Below are 26855 nucleotides of genomic sequence, written 5' to 3'. Positions count from 1 at the left end.
CTCTTAAGACTGTTGAAAACTCTGCTTATTTTCTTAGCCTTTTAGCTATTCTGTTATGCTTAGATTCTTGGCCTCTTGACCATTACATCATCCCCTGTCCCTCCTGGCTTAGGAATTAGTAAATGCCTTGAGGAAACATATGGTGAAGAATTCCAGTTCAACTTCTCTGTGGTTCACTTTTCTCTGAGATCTTGGTGCCTTGAATCCCATCTGTCTTGGTTGTTCTCTTTGGACACCTTCTTTTTCTTATTCTTTAAAAAATTTACATAGCTTTTATCTATTTTTAATAAATTTATTTACTTATTTTTGACTGTGTTGGGTCTTTGTTGCTGTGCACAGGCTTTCTATAGTTGCAGCGAGTGGGGGCTACTCTTTGTTGTGGTGGGCTGACTTATTGCAATGGCTTCTCTTGTTGCGGAGCATGGGCTCTAGGCGTGTGGGCTTCCGTAGTTGTGGCACGGGGGCTCAGTAGTTGTGGTGCACGGGCTTAGTTGCTCCGTGGCATGTGGGATCTTCCCGGACCAGGGCTCGAACCTGTGTCCCCTGCATTGGCAGGCAGATTATTAACCACTGTGCCACCATAGCTTTTATAGTTGTCCTTGGTGGGAGAGTTGGTCCAAATAAACCACTCCATCATAGTAGAAACAGAAATCTCCAGGCCTTTCTTATGTGTTCTTATAGTACTATGTCCTCCTGACATCATACACTTAGGTAATACTGCAGTTGCCTGATAACAGATATGTATCCTTTATTGTACTATAAAGTTTGTGAGATCAGAAACCCTCTGTATATATATAATGAGTCCATGGTGATTAGCACATGACTTTCATTCATTCATTTGCTAGTTCAACAAATATTTTTGAGTGCCTACTATGTATGAGGAATTCTATTTGTGCTAGAGATTTAATAGTGCACAAGATACATATGGTCCCTGGCACAAGGATGTCCTGTTATAGTTTACTGGAGGAGGAGACAGCCTAAAATAAGTAAAACAACAAATAAAATAACTATAAAGTGTGGTACATGCTATGAAGGAAAAAAGCAGGTGCTGGTATAGAGAATAATGGTGTGAGGTGGAGAATAAGGAAAGGCCACTTTAAAAGAGGTGGTGAGGATGAGAAGGACTCAGCCATGAGAAGTGTGGAGGGATGAGAATTCCAGGCAGAGGAAAGTATATACAAAACCTTCAAGAGCAGTAAAGAGTGTGTCTAGAACTGAAAAGACAATGGTAGGTAGTGAATGAATAGGAAAGAGGCCTAAGGGGAGGTTGGAGAGACAGGTAGAGGCCATATATGCAGGGCCTTATGGGTAATGATACAGAATTTGGAAAGCATATATGCTCACTACATACTTGTTAAATGAATGAAAGTATTTTATTTTTCTTGAAAAAAAATCATTTCTGTTGTAAAAATGCCCCTTTTCATTCTTTCTGAACATGAAGAAATGCTTCATGTTTCTTGTGATGGAAAGCTTGTACCAGACATAGCAATAAAAGCTGAGAATCATCACTGTTCTTAAGTTTTTGTCTACCTATAGAAGGAGGAAGGACCTCTGTCTGATGTTCTGAAAGCTATATCCAGATAGGAAGAAGAAACACGAATGGATGAAGGAGACAGGTCTTTCCCTCAACTCAAGTAAGAACAAACAATGTCAGATAAATTATGAAAGACTTTGAAATGGGCAAAAAAGATTATTGGATGTCCAAACAACCTTCTGGGTTATTTGTGCCTTTCATTGTCTTTGTGCTATCTTATAAAAATTAAGCTGTAGAAAACTGAGGGTGAACATGATTAGTATCCAAAGAAATGCAAATTAATTCTGTCGTGGAGGTGTAATTGATTATTCTCCTGTGGATATAGAACAGTTCTGCATCCATTAGCAGACTGATTTCAGCATTTCTGATTACCTATAGGTGTCTCTGTTCTTTGAATTCTTAGAACCAGTTGCAACATCTTACTGGTTCTCTCATTAATTAATGAGTTAAATAAAATCATTGACACATGTTCATTTTATAAAATAAAAAAATACATGAGATTCATGATTTTATCTTTAAAAAACTATACCTTAACAATTCTGAAGGCTCCACTGAGATGCCGCATTGATTTATCTGACAAAACCAAATAAACTCAATTGCCAGAGAAGTGCAGTTTATGGGTGGCTTAAACCTGCATACATCTTTCTTTGGTTTCTGGAGTGTATGCCAAGTAGTAATAAAACCTGAAATCTGCTAACTTTGGGTTTCTCTATTTTTGCCTCCTCTATTAATTTTGGTTCTATGCATGGCCAATAAGATATTCCCCTTTGTAGCATCAATGACTGAGAATTCGGTTTTATGGTCTGACCATTTGGTGATTCCTATAAATGGGTGATTGAAATCTATTCTGTTAGGTAAGAGAAGATAGAGAATCTGGTTTGTTAGTCTTTCTTGTTTATTTGTCTTACTGTCATTTTGAGCCTAAACCAATTAAGAATTTTGTGACCTCTAGGAAGGAAAATAGCTCTTTATTTGTAGACTAATTTTGTTTGTTTCTGTGTTTACTCTTAATCTGTGGTTGAAGTTGTAGAGCTGAAGCTGTATTTTGAAAAAAATATTTATTTATTTATTTGGCCGCGTTGGGTCTTAGTTGTGGTGCTCGGGATTTTCATTGCGGCGAGTGGGCTCTTCATGTGGTGTGTGGGCTTCTCTCTAGTTGTGGCATGTGGGCTCTATAGCGTGCGGGCTCAGTAGTTGCAGCATGTGGGCTCTCTTGTTGTGGCACAAGGGCTCTCTAGTTGAGGCGCACAGGCTTAGTTGCTCTGTGGCATACGGGATCTTAGTTCCCCAACCAGGGATCAAATCCACGTCCCCTGCATTGGAAGGTAGATTCTTAACCACTGGACCACCAGGGAAGTCCCTGAAGCTGTATATTCTTTATGTGGTTGTGTGTCTATGTGTCTGCGATCCAGGAAGGCATTTATCTTGTTTTGTGAGTGTGAAATGTTTTCCTATTTCTGGAGGGTATTCATAAATTATATGCCTGTGAGACCATCATGCACAGTGGGCCTTCCTTGGAGTATGCTGCGGATTCAGGGTGTCCCCTACCTTGGCTCTCTCCATCTGAATTTGAATGTGATGGAGGTGTTGCAGGGGAAACACAAGACCCGCTCATCCCCAACTCTCTGGTTTAGCAGGACATGAAGAGAAGAGCCCTGATCTTAGGCCCACAATAAAGTTTGCTTTGCCAACGGGGAGAAAAACGAACACACCAAAACACTTCTAATGTCTCTTAAAGGTACTCTATTCTGATTGATTTAGAGAGATAAGTACTTACATAAATAGAATATTCCTAAAGTTCCCAGATAATAAGAAAATTTATCTTATACTATTTTAAATATGCTGCACTAAAAAAATATTCTTCTTATAATTTTAAGAATCAAGTTCACATAGTTAAGGTAAATCTCTGGCAAATGAGACTAGCTTAATTATTTTGGTTAATAAGCAAACCCAGCCATGTTCTTTCTCTTATTTATCAGTGTTAAGTAGGCAAATACATTTTATTTTGCTTGGGTTTGTTTTTTCCTAAATTATATAGGTTACTTCATCAAAGGGTCTAACGCTATTCTTATATAATACTTAAGACTGTGAAAAATCTAAAATTTGGTTCAATGAAATAGAATCATTATTCTCACAAACTTTTAATTTCAATAGTAATTATGTTTGTAGAATGTCAGCTTGAAAATAATTTTCAAGATTTTTAAGTAATTTAAAATATTGAACAGTTATTAAATTGGTTAATTAATGAATAATCATGAGATACCTTGCTTTCTAAGTACAATAGGATACTCGATCACTGCTTACTAAGCATGAATTTTAGTTAATACATTATACTTTGCTTCTTATTTTAATATGCCATAGAGAGGATATATCTTTGGGTCGTGTTAATGAGTATGTTTTCATTTTTGCTACATTAAGAAGGTACAAAGGGGATGTGCGTGGCTGTAAAAAGTTGTATTCTGTGTGTTTATGAACTTTGCTAGTCTGCTAAAATGCTTACATATGATTTGCCAATGATCGATGCCCCCTAATTTTTGCTGTGAAATAGAAATTAGTGATTTTCTTAAACATTATAATAAATATGGGTGGTTGCAATTATGTTAGAAGTAATAATGACAGACAAGTAAAACTATGCATGTTCTTTCATTTTTCAGGAAAAAATATTAAAAAAAAGTCCAATACTCAAAATACTTGGTCTCAGGACCCTTTACATGCTCTTAAATTAAAATCCATTAAGGATCCCTAGAGCTTTTGTTATGTGGGTTATGTCTATCAATATTTACTGTATTAGAAATTAAAACTAAGAAGTTAAGAATATTTATTTGTTGGTTCATTTGTAAACAGCAGTGATGAAGCTGTTTTATGTATAAGTAACTTATTGTTTATACATTGTTTTATAATTTAAAAAATCTCTTTAATGTTCAGCTTAATAGAAGTCAGGTGGATTCTCTTATTTGCTTCTGTATTCAGTCTGATGAGATATCATAGATCATACAGCCACTGGAAAAACTCACTATACAGTCATGAGAGAAGGAAAATAAAAAAGTCAAATAAAGTTTTAGTTTTACTATGAGAATAGATTTAACATTGCAGACCCACTTAAAGAGTCTCCAGGAACCTCTCTGGTCTGGAGACCACTCTTAGTTCTAAAGTAAAGTGTCAGTTTGTTCCAAAATATAAAAAAAGCATAATAAAGGACAAAACTCTGAAAATGACTTTGATTTGCCTTGGTTTATATTACCTGTGTTTGAAATGAAGCTGAGAAATATATTAAAATTTTAGTAAGTTCACTCAGTTTTTTTTTTTTTTTTTTTTTTGTGGTACACGGGCCTCTCACTGTTGTGGCCTCTCCAGTTGCGGAGTACAGGCTCCAGACGTGCAGGCTCAGTGGCCATGGCTCACGGGCCCAGCTGCTCCGCGGCATGTGGGATCTTCCTGGACTGGGGCACAAACCTGTGTCCCCTGCATCGGCAGGCAGACTCTCAACCACTGCGCCACCAGGGAAGCCCAAGTTCAGTCTGTTCTGATGAGCTTCTTTGCTTTACTGATTAATGCTTTCCCTAGGATATGTAAGGTTATTCTTTTTGTGTAATATGCCTTTTTGTTTATTTTGTCTTTGATTATTTAAGGAAATAAAAAAGTATAGAACAAAGGTTCCTAATTTATGAATAAGCCAATATTATTTATGATCATGTTACCTTCTATGTTTGTTTTCCAATATTTTATTGTTGCTTTGAAAAATTAGGTAACCAAGTACGTTTCTTAGGTAGCTATGATCCTATCTTAATCAGGTACCCAATTTTTTTTTTTTTGACAACTCTTTTGATTTTGCCTTCTAAAGATCAGATCTAAATTTAGGAAAAAAACAAATTTCAGTATATCTTCTACGCCTAAGACTATGTTTGAAATTTCCTAGAGGGCCCCTAGAAAGTCACGAAGATTTGTTCTTTCATCTTATAAAAAGAGAAATTAGAAATAGTTAGGTTTGTTTGATATGTTACCGTTACAGGAGTTTCGTAGGAAGGGAGTTACTGTTACATCTGAGAAGAAAGGCTCACTGTGCTCTAGGTTAGGTTTATGCAGGTAAAATGTCATTAATATAATATTTCAGAAATTGTATGCTTTATGGGAAGTGTCTGGAGATTTGACAATGCCTTTGCTGTTCATAATATGTTTTCATCCTCAGGGGAAACACTGACCAAAACTTTTATGAAATAGTTACCTACTGTATACCAATAGAGAATCTTACTTATCTTCTGATATTATTGGTTACAGTAATAAATTAAGCACAGATATTAAATATCTACTAGCTAAGGAAAGCCTCTGTTTTACTTTGATGCTGGCCTGAAGGCTCTGCTATATAAGCTACAGTAAATAGTTTGTGTCTGCAACAAAGGCAGACTCAGAGCACTAGGGAAAAGGACAATCATAGGTATTTTGAACTATTGATGCTTCAGAGAATAGTCTCTGGGGTACAGGCTGCTGAGGTGATATAGCTTAGATAACTTTTGTACAGTACCAGTAGACTGAGTCAGGAATCCCAGGACTCTTTAGAATGAAAACAGATGGTTTCAAGAAAGCAGACTGCTAAACCAAGATCTAGCAGAACAAGAAAAACATGGGACTAAATGAAATGTTAAGGGAAATAAAAAATATTTTAACAAATTATTTATTTGTTTGGAATACTGTTGATTAGTTTTAATATTCTATTGCTATATGGCTTTAGATGTGTAAAACAAACTCAAGGAGACCTATATGGTTAATTAATACTTTTGTTGCTAAATAATCAGGGCAAACCTATGAGACCAGTCCTTTTCTGTGATCAGTAATGATCTTTGTGATTATTTTGATCATACGGGGTGGGGGAGACACTGTTAGGAAAAATTAAGAGACTTTGAAATAGGAAGAAACAATTATTGGATGTCCAGTCTAGTGTATCCTTATTGATTATCTACACCTTTCATTGTCTTTGAGCTATTTTACAATTCTGTAGGTGGTGGAAAATTTATAGTAATGCACACAATTCTTTAGTTTTTAGGGCAAAAAGCAGATACTGTTTACCTGAAACTTTTGGTCTTTTATAAAAATGAAAACTCTTTGCAAAGGCTATGTGAAACAGGAGGAGGTGGGGGTGGGGAGAGATTTTGAGGGAAGCAACTATGGAAGAGTCATTTCTCCTTGGCTGAGAAGAGGATAGAGGTCTGTGGGTCCCACAAGCAGCAGGGGTCCCTTTCCGCTGCCCTAAGACTCCCAGCCTCTCCATAATCCCAGTGTTATTAGCATGGCCCAAAAGAACAAAGACCTGAGATCTAATGGCATGACAAGGACACTCTAGATGTATCCAGCGAAGACTGGTGACCAGATGTGTCTCCTTGATGCTCTGTTGCCTCTTAAGCCCCTACCAGTTCTTTGGCATAATTTTTGGAGGCAATTAGTCCTATAATGGCTTAAATAAAATTTCCTGCCAGTTCTGTAGCATAGGTACTCACAGTAGAATTTAAGTTGAATCACATAAATAAATTTCTTGTGTACCTGAGTTTCTGCACTTAAAATTCATGCGTGCTACATAATGCTTCTGGATCTTTCTTTGACTAACTTCCGTGTCTTTTCAGTGACTGGTTTTCAGGCTCTGCCCTTGGGCTGAAGCAGATGTTCTCTCTCTTACACTTTTCTTTCTTTCTGCTACTGAAGTACCCTGGAATTCTTTTGGGGACTAGAATTTGCAGGCTGGCAGGAGTTTGCTGCATTGATGCTTTCTCTCTTTCTTCCTGGTTCTTCTTTCATATGATTCTCCCTCAAGGAGTTAGGAAGGACAATTATTAGCTCCTATGGAATACTCTGGGATGCCCAGTTCCTAAAAATCTCCTAGTAAATTAAAGGTTTAGTGTAAGTATCTTACCACACAGAGAGTAAAAAAAGAAAACCAATATGCTTTACTATATTGGCTGTTGACCTGTGAGCAAATCCCTGGGATAAATGACATCTTTGTTAGCACTAATAACGAAGGTTAAGATCGAGAAGCGTTCTGTTCTTACCATAATTGAGCCACAGTTGCCAAGCCTATGTAAGCTATAAGCTTGTTGCCTCTTCAGAAGTACTGGAAAAGCAAACTTCTGGTCTGCCAAATAGGTACTGTCCCATAATTAAGTTCATTAGCAACTAAGATAAGTTTTATATGAAACACTCCCTGGAAATAAGAAATTTAAATTTTAAGTACTCTTAACTTCAGGGTTTGCCCTCATGATGCTCAGAGCACGTCAGGCAGTTTGATGGTAATGAAAACAGACATGTTGCAAATTATTTCTTATAGCTTTGCTACAATGTAGACCTCAGCCCCTAGCCTTTGTGATCTTGGGAGAGGACTGCAGCAATCTGCTCTACCCAGGGCTCAAGACCTCTAGGAGTCTTTGAGGGAAGACTGACCCAGCAATCTGTCTGCTATGAAGAGAATACCTACCTACATTTTAACACCTTCACTCCTGGATTTAATTTGAGATGGTAAGCTCTCTGACTTATCTGCACTGCATACCTTTTAGAATGCCCAGAAATTTCTGAAGCCCTGTGGATTTTCAGCTTTGTGGGAGTCTGGTTATGGATACCAGATGACTACCACACCACTGTTAATCAACTGCATACTTCATGAACCTCATTTTTTCATACCTTTTCCCCCATGGACACACCCCCTGATGTGATGATGACATCAGCACGACTGATACCCTCATTCAAGGCATTGAGTAAGTCATCTGGGCTGGAAAAAAAATAAAGACAAATAAATTAACACACAAGGAAAAGATTTTAAATATAGTGTCAACTAAAAACTAGACCACCTATTCAACGAGTAGGCATTAACATAAGTACAGCACAAAAGTCTGTACGAAGTGGGAATCAAAAAGGTCTCTGCACAATAAAAGCATAACTCATTGCGGAGAAAGAAACTTGTAAGTGTGGAAATCGTAGTTACTGGTACTTTCACAGGCTTTTTACTCAACAAGGCAGTATAATGAGGGGAGACAGTGAGGTGTGGATAGGCTGCCTAATCATCCCAGTTTGCCTAGGAATATCCCAGATGTAGTGCTGAAAGTTATATTTCCTAGGACATTTCAGGCACACCAGGACAGTTGATCACCCTAGGTGTTGGAGACTTAGGACTCTTTAGAGGGAATATGACTTAATTTAGTTAGGCCTTGAGAAATGGGCTGAATTTTTACAGGTGGGAAGGAATGGGAAAGGGCCTTGTAAGCAAGAGGATCAGACTGTGATGAAGCCTGTGGTGTTCTAGGTGAATGGGGAAAATGAACTGCTTGAGTGAGAGACCTGACTTGGAACGGCTGGGATAGGTAGTGTAGGGCACGATTTTGGAGGGCCCTCAAGGTCAAGAATTTGAACTTCATCTAATGGGAAAAGGGTGGGGGGGGGTCCCTAAAAATATAAAGAGCCAGTAGGTGTTTATTGGGAAAAGGGTAGAGAAAAAAAAGAACAAGGAAGGCAGACAGTATGAGATATTTTGAGAGGATAAAGGGACAGGGTGAATGTTAGGGATTGAAATTAGTGAGATTCCTGACAGTCAACTGAAAAGACAAGTGCACCAGGCCCTCTGATTGTACAGATGGAAGGCCTGGGAGGAAGGATGACGTGAAATCAACAGTCTTATCCTATGGATGTTAGAAGGGTTGCAAAGGCCTAACTTGAGATTGATCAAGTGAGAAAAAAACAAAATGACAAGCATCAGGGTTTCTGGAGGGATAGGAAATCAGGGAATAGCTGAAAGGGACTGTTTAGTCACAATTTTAAATGCATACAAAGCTACTGGGCAATGTGCACTGCACTTGCATTTACCTTCAAATGATGGAGTACAGAAAAGGTGCCTTTTGAGGAATATTTGTTCAGCCTAAACCCTTGTTTTCTAAGAACTTTTTACCCTGTGGAGAAGGGAGGTATTTCCCTCTCTCCCACATAGACATCTAACATGTACATTTAAAAAGGGAACAATCCTGGCTTCTGATGCTCTAGTTCTTGCTTTTAGTCCTTCTTGAGGCCTATTCTTGGTCTTGTGCTCCAGGAGACAATTCTTCCCATAAATTTTCCCATAAATCCCTCCCTTTGCTTAAACTAGAATCAGCAGGTTTTTGTTAACTTGAAATCAAATGATGTCTCAATGGGATAGCATATGTTCTCCCAAATCTCTCATGGTAGTGAAGTTTGTTCATATCTTTTTCCCTTGATGCACTATTCCATGGGAGGATGAGGAGGAGGGAGAGGAGATGAAGGAGGAGGAGGAAGAAGAGGAAAAGGAGGAGGAGGAGATTTGTAACTAGCACAAACTTTATCCAGGGGTGACAGAGGTAAGGAGAGGAACTTGAAATCTACCTGAGAGGCTCTCCAGGAGACAAAGTTGGGAGGTGGCACATTACAGAGATTGAGAGTGTGAACTCTGGAGTCAGACTGCCTGAGTTTAAATCCTGGTGCTACTCCCTGCTAGATGTAGAACCTTGGACAAGTTGCTAAACCTTTCTTTGCCTTAGTTTTCCATCTATAAAGTAGGGATAGTATTGGGTTGTTATGTGGGTTAAGTAACATAATATATATAAGTTTGTGGGATAGTACCTGGTACAAACTGAGTTTTCATGAAAGGTTGGTTGTTGTTGTTATTACTGTGGTACTGACCAAAGTTATCATACAAACCTAACAACCTGGCAGAGTTCAACTTTAGCATATTTGACTGTTTTTATTTAGGAGAATATCTATGACTAACACAGAAGAAAATCATAGATTGGACCTCAAATACATTCACAGAACTGTATGTGAAAAGCCCAAAGGGCTCAATAAATAAGCTAGGCCTGGTTCCAGCCTGAATAGTTCCATTTACTATTAGGTTCTCTTACTGACTCTAGATAAAATTCTCCTGCTCCTCAAGCACTGGCCTGTCCATGAGTGTACCAGAGGTTGTTTGGCTTTGGTGAGCAAGGTCCCAAGGAGACAACAGTAAAAGTTTGAAAAATGGCTCACATGAGGTTCAATCTACAACACAGAGATCCTTTGAAATCATCCAGTTAATTGCTTATGCAGCCAAAAAGATACCCAGGTATTCAATGAAGGTAGGATCTATGTGTAAAACATTAAGAAAACCCCCAAAACTTAAAAAAAATCCCTGACATGAATTTTGAAGCTAATTTGGTTGGGCAACATCTTGAAAGAATTATATTTAAAAATGGGTGTATTTTTGAACTATGTATTTTGAACAGATTTTTCATCAATCTTTTTCATTTAGCTTTAGGGAAAAAGATAACAAATTATTTTTTTGTACTGAAATACTATAAGATATGTATGTGATGGATTCCTGATCACTGCATGCCCAGCACTCTGGTCCCCTTGCCTTGCTGGATCATTAAACTGAGCCAAATGGTTGGCCTATGGAGTAAATGGGAAAAACATCACAAACACAGGGTGATGTGGAATGTGATTCAGGTGAAGGGATAATGACTATTATCAACACAACATATAATTTTGTGTTAGTATAAGAGACACTAGCTAATTCTACCAATCTTACAATATTTAATTTATAGCTTGTCAACTCTACAGGATTATGGCAAAGTCATTGGAAGCAAAGCAGCAGTGACATACACATCAACATCTTTGTAGGTGGGTAAAGTTCCTGGGACAGGCTAGCTGATGGCTGCAAATAAACATACTTTTCAATGATTTTTCCCCCCTTATTCCTTGTTTTCATATTATCTGGGAAAGACATTTTTCCTATTTTGTAAAACTGCAGAGTCATCAACTCTCCACATGATATTTTCTAACTTGCAGAAATAAACTAAAAGGAATTTTATACCAAGCAAGTCCTTACTGTAATTTATTATGTTTCATAGAATACACTCAATGCTGCTTTCTTCTCTGGCTGATGGATTCACAAAAATCACTAAATCTTAAAATTGGAAAGGTCTTTGGGGGTCATTGTGTTCAGTAGCAGAGCTGGGAGCACTCTTTGGGGCTTGCCCTTCTCTATCTCCCTCTGCCCATCTCTTTAACTCTACTTTCAGTTGCATAATTCTGGTGTGTGGGATCTAGTAAGAGATCATAGCTTACAGGGACAGGGACCAATGTATGGCAACTGTCAGAGGATTTGTAACTGCACTTATACTGCATGATATAACTCCATTTATTATTTCACAATAAATCTCTGAGGTAGATTGAACAGTATGATTATGCCTATTTTACAGAAAAGGAAAGTGATATTAAGAGAGGCAAAGCAGCATATTAAAGGCTAGGCGGAGCAGTAAGTGGCAGAGCTAGGACTAGAACCTCTGTTTCCTTGTCGAGTGCCTAAGCAGAGTGAGTGTCTAGTTTTTTCAGGCATATGATATGTCATACAAGGAAAACTCTCATGAGAATGGACCATTATGTAAAAGCATAAAACAAAGGATGCTAAGGCAGCAGAAGAAGATCTGTCTGGGATGACAAGAAAAGTGCATCTGTGAACATGTTAGTTCTGCGGAATGAAACAAACATAGTTCTGAATCCTATATTCAGATGAAAACTAAATAAGATTTTGATTAAACATAACTTAGGGCTTGCTCACAAGTCATAAATTTGCTCTCTTTTTTGTGATTCATATTTAAATTGAGGAAATATTTCTCACATAAGATAACAGTACAACACCCATGTATCCATCTCTCAGATTTGACAAATGCTAATATTTTCCCATATTTATTTCATATTCCGTCCCCCCAACCTTTTTATTTTTAAGAACTAAAAACTGAGCTTGCTTTCTAAGACTAAGAGATTACTCTGAATAATGACAAAAAATAGGTAGCAAGGATTATAATCATGGATATTATAGTAGGATAAAAATAATTCATGATTTTCTCAGTTTTGTTAGAGAGCATAGCATATTAATTTTCACAACGATAAGAGAGTAAAATGAAAACATAATATGACCTTATATGTCTTATATATGACACTACTTCCTATATATAAGATCAGTTGATATTTAAGAAATAAAATTAATGACAATAATTCTCTTGTTTTAAAAGAACAATACACTGTCACACTTATGTGTTAATTTTACAACTCTATGATGTAGGCAGGGCAAGAGAGGTCAATGAAATTCAGAGAGGTAGTGACAGGTTCAAGGTCACCTATGTTCACTCTACTATTCTTTTAAACTACAGTAGTATTCACACTGTGAAAGACACTTTGTTATATACATCGTCAGAAAAAGCTATTTATCATTTTTATCTAAGTATATAAATATTATTTGTGTATGCAAAATAGTGATGATCAAAAGCCAATAACTTGTATTTTTTACATTTGAAATGTCTTCTCACTATTGCCACTGGAAGGGATGTTCAATTAAGCAGATTAGTAAGTTTTCTAGGTATATACCAGTAGCTTCCCTTTTCTCAAAGAGCAGCAGATCGTAAAGGGATATTGTGATATCATTTAATTCTTTCTTCATTAAAAACTTCAGTTTTAATTAGATTTGAAAGGTGATTAACCATTTCTTTAAAGATAAATCTAATACTAGCATTAATCTTGATTTACTAACACTTTCTATCCATTTTCACTTGAAATAAGTACCTACCCATGGTTCTCTGAGAGTACCAATATTATATGAAAACATTCTATAAGAGCATTGATTTAGTGCTAAATGCTAGAAATTTAAGTACTCGGTGACAGAAAACAGAACTGTCAACTGAAGCCTGAGTGTGTCAGGGCCTAGAATCCAGTTTTGTCTCTACTGCTGAGATGACTTTGAAAAATGAACATCATTTCTTGGGGTCTCATTCTCCTTATTTGTAAAATGAGAACATTTGGACTAGGTCCTTTCTATGTCTAACATTCACTGATTTAAAGCACTAGAAGCTGATTGGGATGCAGTTTAAGCACAAAGGTATTATTTTTAAGTTGACCCAGAAGTCTACGTAAAAAATACTAAGACCACCCTATCCCTAACAGCTGGGAAAGCCCAAACCTTCATAACTAAATGTCCAGGAAGCACAGAGGCTTCAATAGAAGACTGGCAGCTTGCTATTGCTGCTTTGCCAATTCAGGAGTTGTGACTTCCATGCCTTTTACCACTTTGATCCTCTTTTCCACTACAGCTACATTCCCATCGGGTCTACGGCACCCTAGCAGCTTCTTGAGGGCTAAGGGTGAATACAACTCTCAGTAGGTAAAGGAAAATACCAGCAATTTAAGCTGCCAGCAACTGGAGGGTGGAAGAATAAGAACGATAGTTAGGATAGCTCTTAGTGAAATCAACATGTTGGGGAGAAATAGATAATTTTAACAACAAAAACAACACACAATTAAAGCACTAATGGGGATTCATTTACAACCTTAAAAGGATGTTCTGGAACAAAAAATATAATTTTCAAAATTTAAAATTTAGTAGATGAAGGTGAATATAATCCCTGTTGAAACTCAATTAGTGGCGTGGAAAACCAAGTGGTAGAAATGTCTCAAAGAGATGTACAAAAATATAAAATGACATAAGTCATGTGGGAGATGATAAGAAATTTGGAGGACACAGCAAGACACTGACATATGATTAATAGGAATCCCATACGGGAAAAAAGGAACTGATAGAGGGGGAAAATAGAGGAAAATTTCATTTATTTGGAATGACTTGGGCTTGAAGATTGAAAAGATTCCAGGTAAGTTCCAGGTAAGACTGACAAAAAATTATAAACCTAAAAATGTTCTGGTTAAATTTTATAATTTCAAGGATAAAGGGAATATCTTACAAGCTGTCAGACAGAAAGATTAAATTTACTGACAAAGAAAAAAATAATACTGGTTTTGGACTTCTTACCTACAATACTAAAAACTATAAAACAGTAGATTAACATCAACGTACTCTGAGAAAAAAGGCTTGCAACCCCCAAATCCTATATCCAGTCAGACACCACTCACCTGTCCGGACAGAAGAATAATATTTGTGAAAATGTAAAAATTTAGATAATAAATCAACAAGTAATGTTCTGGAAAAATGACTCTAAATGAAAAAAATTAACCAGATCAGAGATATCAAGATAGGGGAAGATGAAGAGTAGAGAAAACACTAGTAAAATACACACACATTTATAAACTATATAACTAAATCAAAATGAATAACAATCAAATAAACTGGGGGATAATAATATATGTACTAAACATGGATTTCCCAGAAGTTGTAGAGACATACTGCAAGAGAAAACTTAGTAATAGTCTAGATTTAAAAGCATTATCTCAGCAATGCCTAAAAGTTGAGTGAGTGAGAGGAGATGGGAGAAGTAAAAGTGTTCTCAAAGTCTCATTGGTGTAGGATGTGCATGGAGGAAAAGGGAAGGCCTTGTAGGAGGGATATAGTGAGCACCTTTTAAAAGTATAATAGTGGAGAAATGAATATTTGATTATTAGTATCAGAAATTAGAAGGAAAGCATGAGGGGGATGGTAGAGTACAGCACACCTTCCAAAATAATGAAAGGGAACAAATAGCACCTGGATCAAACCAACAATAGGGAAAAGGACAAAGAAGAAATAACAAAGTTCTATTAATAGTAAAAATAAAGTAAGATGGAAGGAAAAAATATCAAGAGAATAATATATAGCAAACTTCATGGTAAAGCAAAATGAACGTCAAGCTAGGATAAGGGTTACAGTAACCTAAGGCAAATGCAAGATTGAGTTTTTTAAAGCTCAATTCCCATTTGGATGTTATTTATAAGGGATACACTTAAAAGAGATGAAAGAATAAAAATAAAAGGTATGCCCAAAAGACACCAGGCTAATGTAAATATTCAAAAAAGCAGAAATGGCATTTTAATGTCAAAGTGGAATTTAAAGTCAAAAGAACTAAAAAGGATAAAGAGAGGAAACTAATTGTGGTAAAAGGCAAATTTATAAAACTGATACAATAATATATGACTGTCTCACAAGTCATGTTCTCATTTTATCTAAGCTTCTTGACTGACCTACCAAAGCCCTGCACATTGTAGGCACTCAATAAATGAATGAACACTGGCCTCAAATTAATCTCTCCACAGTAGCTTTGGGAATAAATAATGTATAATATTTACAACTATAATGATATTATGGGCAAATAGTATTATCTGTGGGTGGATGAGAAGATACTACTAACATTTACGTAATCATAAATAGTACTTTCTTTGAGAGGCTGTCATGTAGAAGAGGGAGTCAAGTTATTTGGTGTTGCTCCAGGCAGAATTAGAACTAATGGATAAGAGAAACAGGGATAAAGACTTTGGCTCAGTGTAAACAGAAAAACATCCTTGCCATAACAGGCATCCAACAATAAATGTTCTCCTCATGAGGCAAATAATATTTTTCTCACTAAAAGCATCAACCAAAAAGCTGATGGCCAGCTGTTAGAAATTTTCTCTAACACCTCCACTGAGTAAAATATTGGAGAAGCTAACATCAGAAATTCCTTTCAATTCTAAGATATTGTATACTATGGAAATACCAAAATTTATATAATTAACACAATGACTATTTTCTCTTCATGTATAGACTGAACCAGAGATGGAGAAACTGATGCAGGCATTGCAATATAATACTCAGCTTGTAGATCACACTTGTCTCCCTCTCACTTTTTGGATATCAGGAACATTTGACTATTTGACTTGAGTGAAAAAAATAGAAGCATTTTTCCTCCCCCAAGCTATGACATTCACCTTCATCTTGGAAGATGGTCATCAATAATAATAACAACTCTTCCTAGAGTTGTAACTTAATTAGATGTCAAAAAAGCTTAAAGTTAATAGAAAGGTAGATAAAAGAGAAAGAAGTATATCTCAGAATAAATCTATCAGAAAATGAATGTGGCTTTCTCAAGACTTTACATACTAATCAGTTTCTGTGAAGAAGGAATATGTCTAGAGGGTATGATATCTTTTGACTATTATATCTTCTCAGCTTTCAGTGGGTATTGGGGGTCCACTTTCAGTTCAGACTCTGCTTTTTAAAATTTCTATCTGGAATAGGGCCAAGATGGCAGAGTGGGAAGATGCTGAGCTCACCTCCTCCCACGGGCACACCAAAATCACAACTATTTACAGAGAAACTATCGATGAGAATGACCTGAAGACTAGCAGAAAATCTCATTGGTAAAGGCAAATATACAGTAAACCAACCACTCATAAAGCTAGTAGGAAGCTTAAATGAAAAAAGTAGTAAAATCATCTATATTCACAGTAAGTAGTTAAGGGCATACAAACAAAAAGATATAAAATATGATGTCAAAAATATTAAACATGTAGGGGAAAGTAAAAATGCAGGGTTGTTAGAATGCATTTGAACTTAAGAAAGCATCAACTTAAAATAATCATGTATACGTGTATGTAAACCTCATGGTGAGCACAAACCAAAAATCTATAAAAGATACATATACAAAAAGAGAAAGGAATCCAAACGTAACAATAAAGATAGTTATCAAATCACAAGGGAAGAGAGCAAAAGAGGAAGAGAGGAACAAAAAAGACCTACAAAAACAAGTAACAAAATGGCAATCAGTACACACCTATCAATAATAACTTTAAATGTAAATGGATTAAATGCCCCAATCAAAAGATAGAGTGGCTGAATAAATTAAAAAAAACAAAACCCATATATATGCTGCCTGCAAGAGACTGACTTCAGATCTAAAGACACACATAGACCAAAAGAGAGGGGATGGAAAAAGGTACTCCTTGCAAATAGAAAAGAAAAGAAAGTTGGAGTAGCAATACTAATGCAAGACAAAATGGACTTTAAAATGGAGAATGTTACAAGAGACAAAGAAGGACATTACATAATGATAAAGAGATCAATCCAACAAGAATATATAACAATGTAAAATATATATGCACCCAACATAGGAGAACCTAAATACATAAAACAAATATTAACAAACATAAAGAAAGAAACTGATAGTAACACAACAACAGTAGGGGACTTCAACACCCCACTCACATCAACGGACAGATCACCCAGACAGAAAATTAATAAGGAAACATTGGCCTTAAATGACACATTAGACCTGATGAACTTAGTTGATACATATAGACCATTTCATCCAAAGCAGCAGAATACACATACTTTTCAAGTGCATGTGGAACATTCTCCAGGATAGAACACATACTAGGTCACAAAACAAAGCTCATTAAATTTAAGAACACTGAAATCATATCAAACATCTTTTCTGACCACAACACTATGAGATTAGAAATTAACCCTAAGGAAAAAAACTGCAAAAAAAACCCCCAAACGTGGAGGCTAAATAATATGCTACTAAACAACCAATGAATCACTTAAGAAACCAAAGAGGAAGTAAAAAAGTACCTAAACACAAATGAAAATGGAAGCACAACAACCAAAAACTATGGGACAGAGTAAAAGCATTTCGAAGAGGGTAGTTTATAGTGATATAAGCCTATCTCAGGAAACAAGAAAAATCTAAAATAAACAACCTAACCTACACCTAAAGGGAAACTAGAAAAAGAACAAACAAAACCCAATGTTAATAGAAGGAAATAAATATAAAGATCAGAGGAGAAATAAATGAAATAGAGACTAAAAAAGCAATAGAAAAGATCAATGAAACTAACAGCTGGTTCCTTGAAAAGATAAACAAAATTGGTAAACCTTTAGCCAGACTCATCAGGAAAAAAAGAGAGAGGACACAAATAAATAAAATCATAAATGAAAAAGAAGTTACAACTGACACCATAGAAATACAATAGTTCATAAATGATTATTACAAACAATTATATGCCAATAAAATGGACAACCTTGGAGAAATGGATAAATTCCTACAAACGTACAATCTCCTAAGACTGACTCAGGAAGAATTAGAAAATATGAACAGACCAATTACCAGTAATGAAATTGACTCAGTAATTAAAAAAACTCCCACCAAACAAAAGTCCATTAACAGATGGCTTCACAGGTGAATTTTATCAAACTTTTAAAGAACCATTAATGCCTATACTTCTCACATTATTCCACAAAAACGAGATGGAAGGAATGCTTCTGAACTCATATACGAGGTCAGCATCATCTGATATCAAAACAAAGATATCACACAAAAAAGAAAACTATAGGCCAAAATCACTGATGAACATAGATGCAGAAATTCTCAATGAAATATTAGCAAACAGAATTCAACAATATGTTAAAAGGGTCATATATCATGATCAAGTAGGATTTATTCCAGGGAGGCAATGATGGTCCAATATCCACAAATCAATTAATGTGATACACCACATTAACAAACTGAAGAATAAAAATCATATGATCATCTCAATAGATGTAGAAAAAGCTTTTGACAAAATTCAACATCCATGTATAATAAAAACTCTCAACAAAGTGGTTAAAGAGGCTACATACCTCAACATAATAAAGACCATATATGACAAACCTACAGCCAACATCATACTCAACGGTGAAAAGCTGAAAGCATTTCCTCTAAAATCAGGAACAGGACAAGGATACCCACTTTTATTCAACATAGCATTGAAAGTCCTAGCCACAGCACTCAGACAAGAGAAAGAAATAAAAGGGATCCAAATCGGAAAGGAAAAAGTAAAACTGTCACTGTTTGCAGATGACATGATACTATATATAGAAAATCCTAAAGACACCAGCAAAAAAACTGTTAGAACTAATAAATGAATTCAGTAAAGTTGCAGGATACAAAATTAATATACATAAATCTGTTGTGTTTCTATACACTAACAACAAACTATCAGAAAGAGAAATCAGGAAAATAATCTCATTTACAATTGTGTCAAAAAGAAAAAAATACCTAGGAATAAAACTACCTAAGGAGGTAAAAGACCTGTACTTGGAAAACTATAAAACACCGATGAAAGAAATTAAAGATGACACAAGTAGAAAGATACACTGACTGTGTCCATGAATTGGAAGAATTAATATTGTTAAAATTACCATACTACCCAAGGCAATCTACAGATTTCATGTAATCCCTATCAAAATACCAATGGCATTTTTTCACAGAACTAGAATAATTAAAAAATTTGTATGGAAACACAAAAGACTGTGAATAGCCAAAATAATCTTGAGAAGAAGAACAAAGTTGGAGGTATCAAGCTCCCTGATTTCAAATTACACTACAAAGCTACAACAATCAAAACAGTATGGCACTGTCACAAAAACAGATCCATAGATCAATGAAACAGGATAGAGAGCCCAGAAATAAACCCAGACTTATGGTCAATTAATCTAAGACGAAGGAGGCAAGAATATACAATGGAGAAAAGACAGTCTCTTCAATGAATGTTGTTGGGAAAACTCGACAGTTACTTGCAGAAGACTCAAACTTGCCTAATTTCTTACACCATATACAAAAATAAACTAAAGATGGATTAAAGACCTAAGTGTAAGACCAGAAACCATAAAACTCCTAGAAGAAAACATGGGCAATATGCTGTTTTACATTGGTTGTAGCATTATTTTTTTTGGATATGTTTCCCCAGGTAAAGGAAACAAAAGCAAAAATTAACAAATGGGACTACATTTGTTAATTAAAAAGCTTTTGCACAGAGAAGGAAACTATCAACAGAATGAAAAGGCAGACTACTGAATGGGAGAAAATATTTGCAAACAATATGACCAATAAGGGGTTAATATACAGCATATATAAATAGCTCATACAACTCAATATCAAAAAAACCCAACCTGATTTAAAAATGGGCAGAATTGGGAGACTGGGATTCACATATATACAGTATTGACACCATGTATAAAATAGGTAACAATATACTGTATAGCACAGGGAACTCAATGCATTGTGGTGACCTAAATGGGAAGGAAATCCAAAAAGAGAGGGGATATATGTATATATATATATGTACATATACATGTATATGTATAACTGATTCATTTTGCTGTACAGTAGAAACGAACACAATATTCTAAAGCAACTATAGTCCAATAAAAATTAATTGAAAAAAAAGATGGGCAGAAGACCTGAATAGATATTTTCCCAAATAAGATATTTAGATGGCCAGCAGGCACATGACAAGATGCTCAGCATAACTAATCACAGAATTGCAAACCAAAACCATAACGAGATATCAACTCATACCTGTCAGAATGGCTATTATAAAAAAGACAACAAATAACAAGTGTTGGCAAGGATACGGAGAAAAGGGGACCCTTGTGCAGTGTTGGTGGGAGGTAAATTGGTGTGGCCACTATGGAGGTTCTTAAAAAATTAAAAATAGAACTACCATATGATCCAGCAATTCTACTTCTGGGTAGTTTTCCAAAGAAAACAAAACCACTAATTTGAAAAGATATATGCGCCGCTATGTTCACTGTAGCATTATTCACAATAGTGAAGATACGTAAGTAATTAAGTGTCCATTGATAGATGAATGGATAAAGAAGAGATGGTGTGTGTATATACTGTATATGGAATACTACTCAGCCATAAAAATGAATGGAATCTTGCCATTTGTGACAACATGGATAGACCTAGAGGGTATTATGCTAAGTGAAATAAGTCAGACAGAGAAAGACAAATACTCTATGATTCACTTACAGGTGGAATCTAAAAAACAAGACAAATGAACATACATATCAAAACAGAAACAGAGGCGCGGGGCGGAGGTGGTGGCCAAAGGGTCCTCTGAATCCTCACTGGATTCTGGAGGGAGAGGGGCACGCGGAGACGGGCACCAGCTGTTCCAAAGACAGCGCAGCTGCACCTGCGAGAGGGGTGATTCGATTCCCTTAGCCCAGTCGGAGGCATTCCTCACAGACCTCTTGGATAAAGTGTGTGAGCGAATGAATGACTACAAGCTCGAAGAAGACCCCGTGACTAAGGAGAAGACTTTCAAGAGATTTGCTCCAAGGAAAAGAGACAAAATATACAAAGAATTTAAAAAATTCTATTTTTATTCTGATGCTTACAGACATTTGAAATTCGCGTGTGAAACTATAATGGAAGTGTACGAAGACGAAATATTCTCACTTACGGCCCAGGAGGCACACTACCTCGCTGACAAGCTGTGCAGTGAAAAATCAGGTCTGTGTGAAACTTCTACTAATCACACTGAACTCTAGGAATGATGGTGCTGCTAGTTAGAGGAGAGACAAGTCACAGCCCCCAAGGTCAATGTCTGCATTTCTGTCTTCATGTTTCTTCATGAGAAGAAACTTTACATCTCTTGTTCATACTGCATTGTCTCATGTTTGACATTTAATTGAACACCTCTTGTTTGGCATCATGATGAGTCCCAATTCTTTCTATAGGTGAAGCTGAGGAGTGCATGAAACGAATTACCTTTGTCGATTTTGATACAAACAGGCTTGGCAGGAAAGCATTTAACTCAGGAAAAAAGTGAAGATATTTCATAAATGAAATAAGGATTTAACAATGTGTACTGTATATTTCATGCACATATACAAGTATAGTGTTCTATTTGATAAAAACTTGATTTGATTTCATAAATACTTGACTAGTCATGAAATTAAGAAAACATATTGCTGCAAATTCCAGGTTAATTTTTCTGGGCTGTATGGCTATCACTGAAAGAAGCAAATTCACTTTATATCAGGAATGAAATTTAAATTTCTAGAAACCTTAAGTGTAAAAACTTTTTAATTTCTAAAATTTAATTAAATGCATAAAAAGCAGTGAGTACTTTTACAGGGAACAATAACTATACTGGCCTTTCTGATGCATACATCCTGAATTCAAATGATTTAGAAAGTTGATTTATTATTCATGTATTTATTATCATGTAGTCTTAAAGGATGATACCAATGGCCATGTTTTGTTTTGCTGCAAACTCTCCTGTCGTGCCTTTGTTTCTTAAGGACTTTCACCTAACATTTAGCGTGTAGATTTTACTACTAACCAACCTATCATTCTTTCTATGAATGTTTTTGTAGGTGTGGAGATGGAAGGAGAGGTGGGAACTTATGGAAAATTGCCTTTTGACCATGTTAATAACAGAGTGTAGTAATAAATCTAACTCTTGGAGATTTCATTGTCTCTGTTAAGTTCACATTCATTGGAATATAACTTTAATCATTTAAAAGGTCAGGACCTATTTTACACTTGTTTTAAAGAGGAAGTTCTCATTGTCGTCTCTGAGAATTTACTAGGTAGGATGCTTATGTGGATCACTATTTGTTAAGAATAAGCCAAGACCAATACATCCATTTCACTGAGAAGTGGAGAGTGGAATAGAGCAAAGTCCCCAAAACAAAAACTATTTGCCATATGTTACCTGATGGCCTAGAAAGCACATTACTTAAGCCACTCAACTGACTCGTCAGGAGGAAATAATTCTTACATTTAGAAAAATTTGCCAAAATGAAGAGAAAGAGGTTTCCATTCTTCTCCTTTTCCCACCTCAACTCTTATTAAAAGTTAGATTTTAAAAGTTAATTTCATTTATTTGGGAAAACTGAGAAGGTTTGTGATTTTTTATATGTCTGTAGCTGGCTAAGTAGTATAGATCCTACATATTAGAACCCAATGAGGCTGCACTACATGCAGCTGATAAAAAATGGAAATAGGATTTAAGAATAATTAGCATCATTTTTCAGTAGGGTAGTAAAATTGTGACTTAAAACATAGTCCCTATAACTTTAGTAAACTTAGCTATTTAAGTTTAATTTAGCATTTCAAAAAATGAGTCATAAACATTTTCCTAACTTAGGCTTCCTTGGTAAATGCACTAAACTGTTTCTTCACGGGAACATGTAGAGACACTGGCACGAAGTTCCCTCGAAAACCATAACATTCGTGATTGTAGAAGTGTTGGCTGCGGTCCTTCCACACCCTCAATGGTAAATCTGACAAGTTCTCACATCTAGACAGTACTAATGCTAATCGTAGAATTTAAGAGATTTTGGGCTTTTGTTTCCCACCTAAAGGACCGTGGGGAGGTATGCCTTCCCTCCACTGATGACTGTTTCTCATGGATATTGAGGCATGTGCTTTGACTGGAGAGAACCAAATATCTTGCCTCTGATGGGTAATATCTTAAGGTTTTGCTAGATAGGGCTTTTCAGTTGTTTCTTACTTCCTAGTAAAAATAATCTTGTCTCTTGCAAGATTTTCAATATCTCATGACTTAGATAATTTTTTTTATTTCCAGATCAAACTTGTTAAACACATGTAAATGTTTGTAGTTAGTGATTAACACTACATTTGAGTGAGCCACTGCATTTCTTATGGCTGCGATGACTCTTAAGTTTCCCTCTGGGTGTGGTGAGGCTGCGCTGCTTTTGCTAATGAACAATAATGAGAGAGTAGCTAACTGCTGGCTTTGCCATGCCTCCAAACACATTCCTGCCTTTTAATGACTTTTATTGACCAAAAACAAAGCAAAAGCAAAAAGCCAGAAAAAAAAAAAGGAAGAAAAAGAAACAAAACAACACCTAGGGTGTGACTGAAAAGTTTCTTAGAGTCCATGAAAAGCACCTAATTCTGGGTCAGAAGAAAATCTCGGAGAAAAGGTGGGGAGAGGTTTATAATGCTTATTAAAATAATGTGGAGAGAAGACGTGTTTCAGGTGGATGATTTCAAATCGTACTTTTATGAGATGGTTTCTTTGGGTCTCCATGGAAGACTTCTGTGAGCCTCTTCTCATAAAGAAAAGACCAAATTGGCTGAGATGAACAGTTTATATTTTGTTATGTGGATTACGATTTGCTAAGAAGAAGCCAAGACCAATGAATCCATTTCACTGAGGAGTGGAGAGTGGAATAGAGCAAAGTCCCAAATGGGAGAGATCAATACTTGATTTACTAAAGCAAGCCCTAAAAAAAAAAGTCAATAACTGGTTATATTTTTTATACCTATTTCTCTGCTTGGTTGATATTTATTAATATATGTAATAGCATTATCTAAATATTTTAAACTATAAACAAACAAACAAACCAAAAAAACAAAACAGAAACAGTCATAGATACAGAGAATAAACAGGTGGTTGCTAGAGGGGGGATGACTGTAATAGGTGAGAGCAATTAAGAGGTACAAACTTATAAAATAAATGAGCCAAAGGGATAAAATGTACAGTGTGGGAATACAGTCAATAATAATATATCTTTGTATGGTAACTAATCTTATTATGGTGATCATCTTGTAATGTATAGAAATATATTGAGTCACTATGTTGTATACCAGGAACTAACATAGTGTTGTAGGTCAATTACACTTAACAAACAAACAAACAAACCCATAGAAAAAGAGATTGGACTTGTGATTACCAGAGGCAGGTGGTGAGGGGAGGGGGAATTGGATGAAGGTGGTAGAAAGGTACCAACTTCCAGTTACAAGATAAATAAGTACTAGGGATGTAATGTACAACATGATTAATATAACTAACACTGCTGTGTGTTATACATGAAAGTTGTTGAGAGTAAATCCTGAGTTCTCATCACAAGGAAAAAATGGTTTTTTCTTTTCTTTTATATCTATACGAGATGATGGATGTTCACTAAATTTATTGTGGTAATCATTTCATGATGTGGTCAGATAATTTAAAAAAATTTTTATTGGAGTATAGTTGATTTGCAATGTTGTGTTAGTTTCAGGTGTACAGTAAAGTGAATCAGTTATACATATACATATATCCACTCTTTTTTAGATTCTTTTCCCATATAGGTCATTAGAGAGTATTGAGTAGAGTTCCCTGTGCTATACAGTAGGTCCGTATTAGTTATCTACTTTATATATAGTAGTATGTATATGTCAATCCCAATCTCCCAATTTATTCCTCCCCCATGTTTCCCACCTTGTAACCATAAGTTTGTTTTCTGTATCTGTGACTCTATTTGTTTTGTAAATAAGTTCATGTGTACCATTTTTTTTAGATTCCATATATAAGCGATATCATATATGATATTTTTCTTTCTCTGTCTGACTTATTTCACTCAGTATGACAATCTCTAGGTCCATCCATGTTGCTGCAAATGGCATTATTTTGTTCTTTTTTATGGCTGAGTAATATTCCATTGTATATATGTACCACATCTTCTTTATGCACTCCTCTGTTGATGGACATTTAGGTTGCTTCCATGTCTTGTCTATTGTAAATAGTGCTGCAGTGAACATTGTGGTGCATGTATCTTTTCAAATTATGATTTTCTCTGGATATATGCCCAGTGCAGAAGACCTAAACAGACATTTCTCCAAAGAAGACATACAGATGGCCAAGAGGCACATGAAAAGATGCTCAACATCACTAAATATTAAAGAAATGCAAATCAAAACTATAATGAGGTATCACCTCACACTGGTCAGAAAGCCATTATCAAAAAATCTATAAACAATAAATGCTGGAGAGGGTGTGGAGAAAAGGGAACCCTCCTACACTGTTCATGGGAATGTAAATTGGTACAATCCTATGGAGAACAGTATGGAGGATCCTTAGAAAACTAAATATAGAACTACTATAAGTCAAATGATTATACTGTACACCTTAAACTTATATAGTGCTGGATGTCAATTATATCTCAATAAAAGTGGGAAAAAATTGTATCTGCCTTAAGTTACTGTAATCCTGATTCTGGGATAAATTTCTTTTTGCTTTATCACATAGTCTACTATAGAAGTCAAAACAAAGACAGATCCTTTACCCAAGATTAGATTTTATGGACTTAGAGCATTCAGAATGCAAATGCAGTTTTATTTTAACATATTTAATATAAACACACAGATGGATAACAGCTGCTAATTAGTTTCCTGTTTCATCTGTTACACCAACTGTGAGCTGTATCATTTTAGGATGAGTGAAGATGACAGCAGGAGAGTGAGAAAAAAATTCTAGGATTTGGAGATTAAAACAATAATGGCAGTTGATCATACCAAGATAACAAAAAAAAAATAGTTAAGGATAAACTAATCATATACTAATTTCTTCAGAGGTCAAGGATAAATTCCTGAACTATAAATATTTTCTGGGTGTCTACTTCACGTATAGGATCAAACTATACACTACATATAGTCATCATTTAGTCCTCCTTCAGTCCCACTGGGTTTTCAGGTACTATGGAGTCATATAAAACAGAACAAAGTATGGTCACTGCCTTTAAATGTACAAACCAGTGCAGAAAACATGTGACAAAATTTAGAAAACTGAATAAAATGAGCAAATAAATTAACACTGATTGAACTTAAAATACATTAATTAAAGTGAAAATACATATAAAAAGAAATGTTATAAATGTTGAGTGGAATAGAATGATCAGAACTGGTTTGGGATAATTAGGAAAGCCTTTCTGGACATATTACTCTTTATGGGAGTCAGGTCATGTGAGAAAAACATTTTGAAAATTACAGTAATACCT

General features: G+C 35.7%; 2 protein-coding genes across 10 annotated transcripts in view; one reads left to right on the top strand and one right to left on the bottom strand.

The window, feature by feature from the left end:
* The window catches only part of GPHN (gephyrin), a gene marked incomplete at both ends in the record, with an annotated part of 652555 nt that overhangs the window by 20324 nt on the left and 605376 nt on the right, over positions 1-26855 (bottom strand). For all 9 annotated transcript variants that reach the window (XM_079700388.1, XM_079700393.1, XM_079700386.1 and 6 more), the window contains one exon: positions 8195-8282. In XM_079700388.1, coding sequence (XP_079556514.1) covers positions 8195-8282 — 88 coding nt within the window. The remainder of the gene's footprint in view (positions 1-8194; positions 8283-26855) is intronic.
* LOC307051045 (protein canopy homolog 1) lies at positions 21279-21611 on the top strand (the record flags this gene model as incomplete). The annotated part of the gene is made up of 1 exon (XM_079701376.1): positions 21279-21611. Exon 1 carries the CDS (start codon positions 21333-21335, stop codon positions 21609-21611), a length of 279 nt encoding a protein of 92 aa, XP_079557502.1. The 5' UTR covers positions 21279-21332.

The sequence above is a fragment of the Hyperoodon ampullatus genome (genome assembly GCF_949752795.1).
Source record: "Hyperoodon ampullatus genome assembly, chromosome: 3".
Classification (NCBI taxonomy): Eukaryota; Metazoa; Chordata; class Mammalia; order Artiodactyla; family Ziphiidae; genus Hyperoodon; species Hyperoodon ampullatus.
This window is presented reverse-complemented; position numbering and strand designations above follow the sequence as displayed.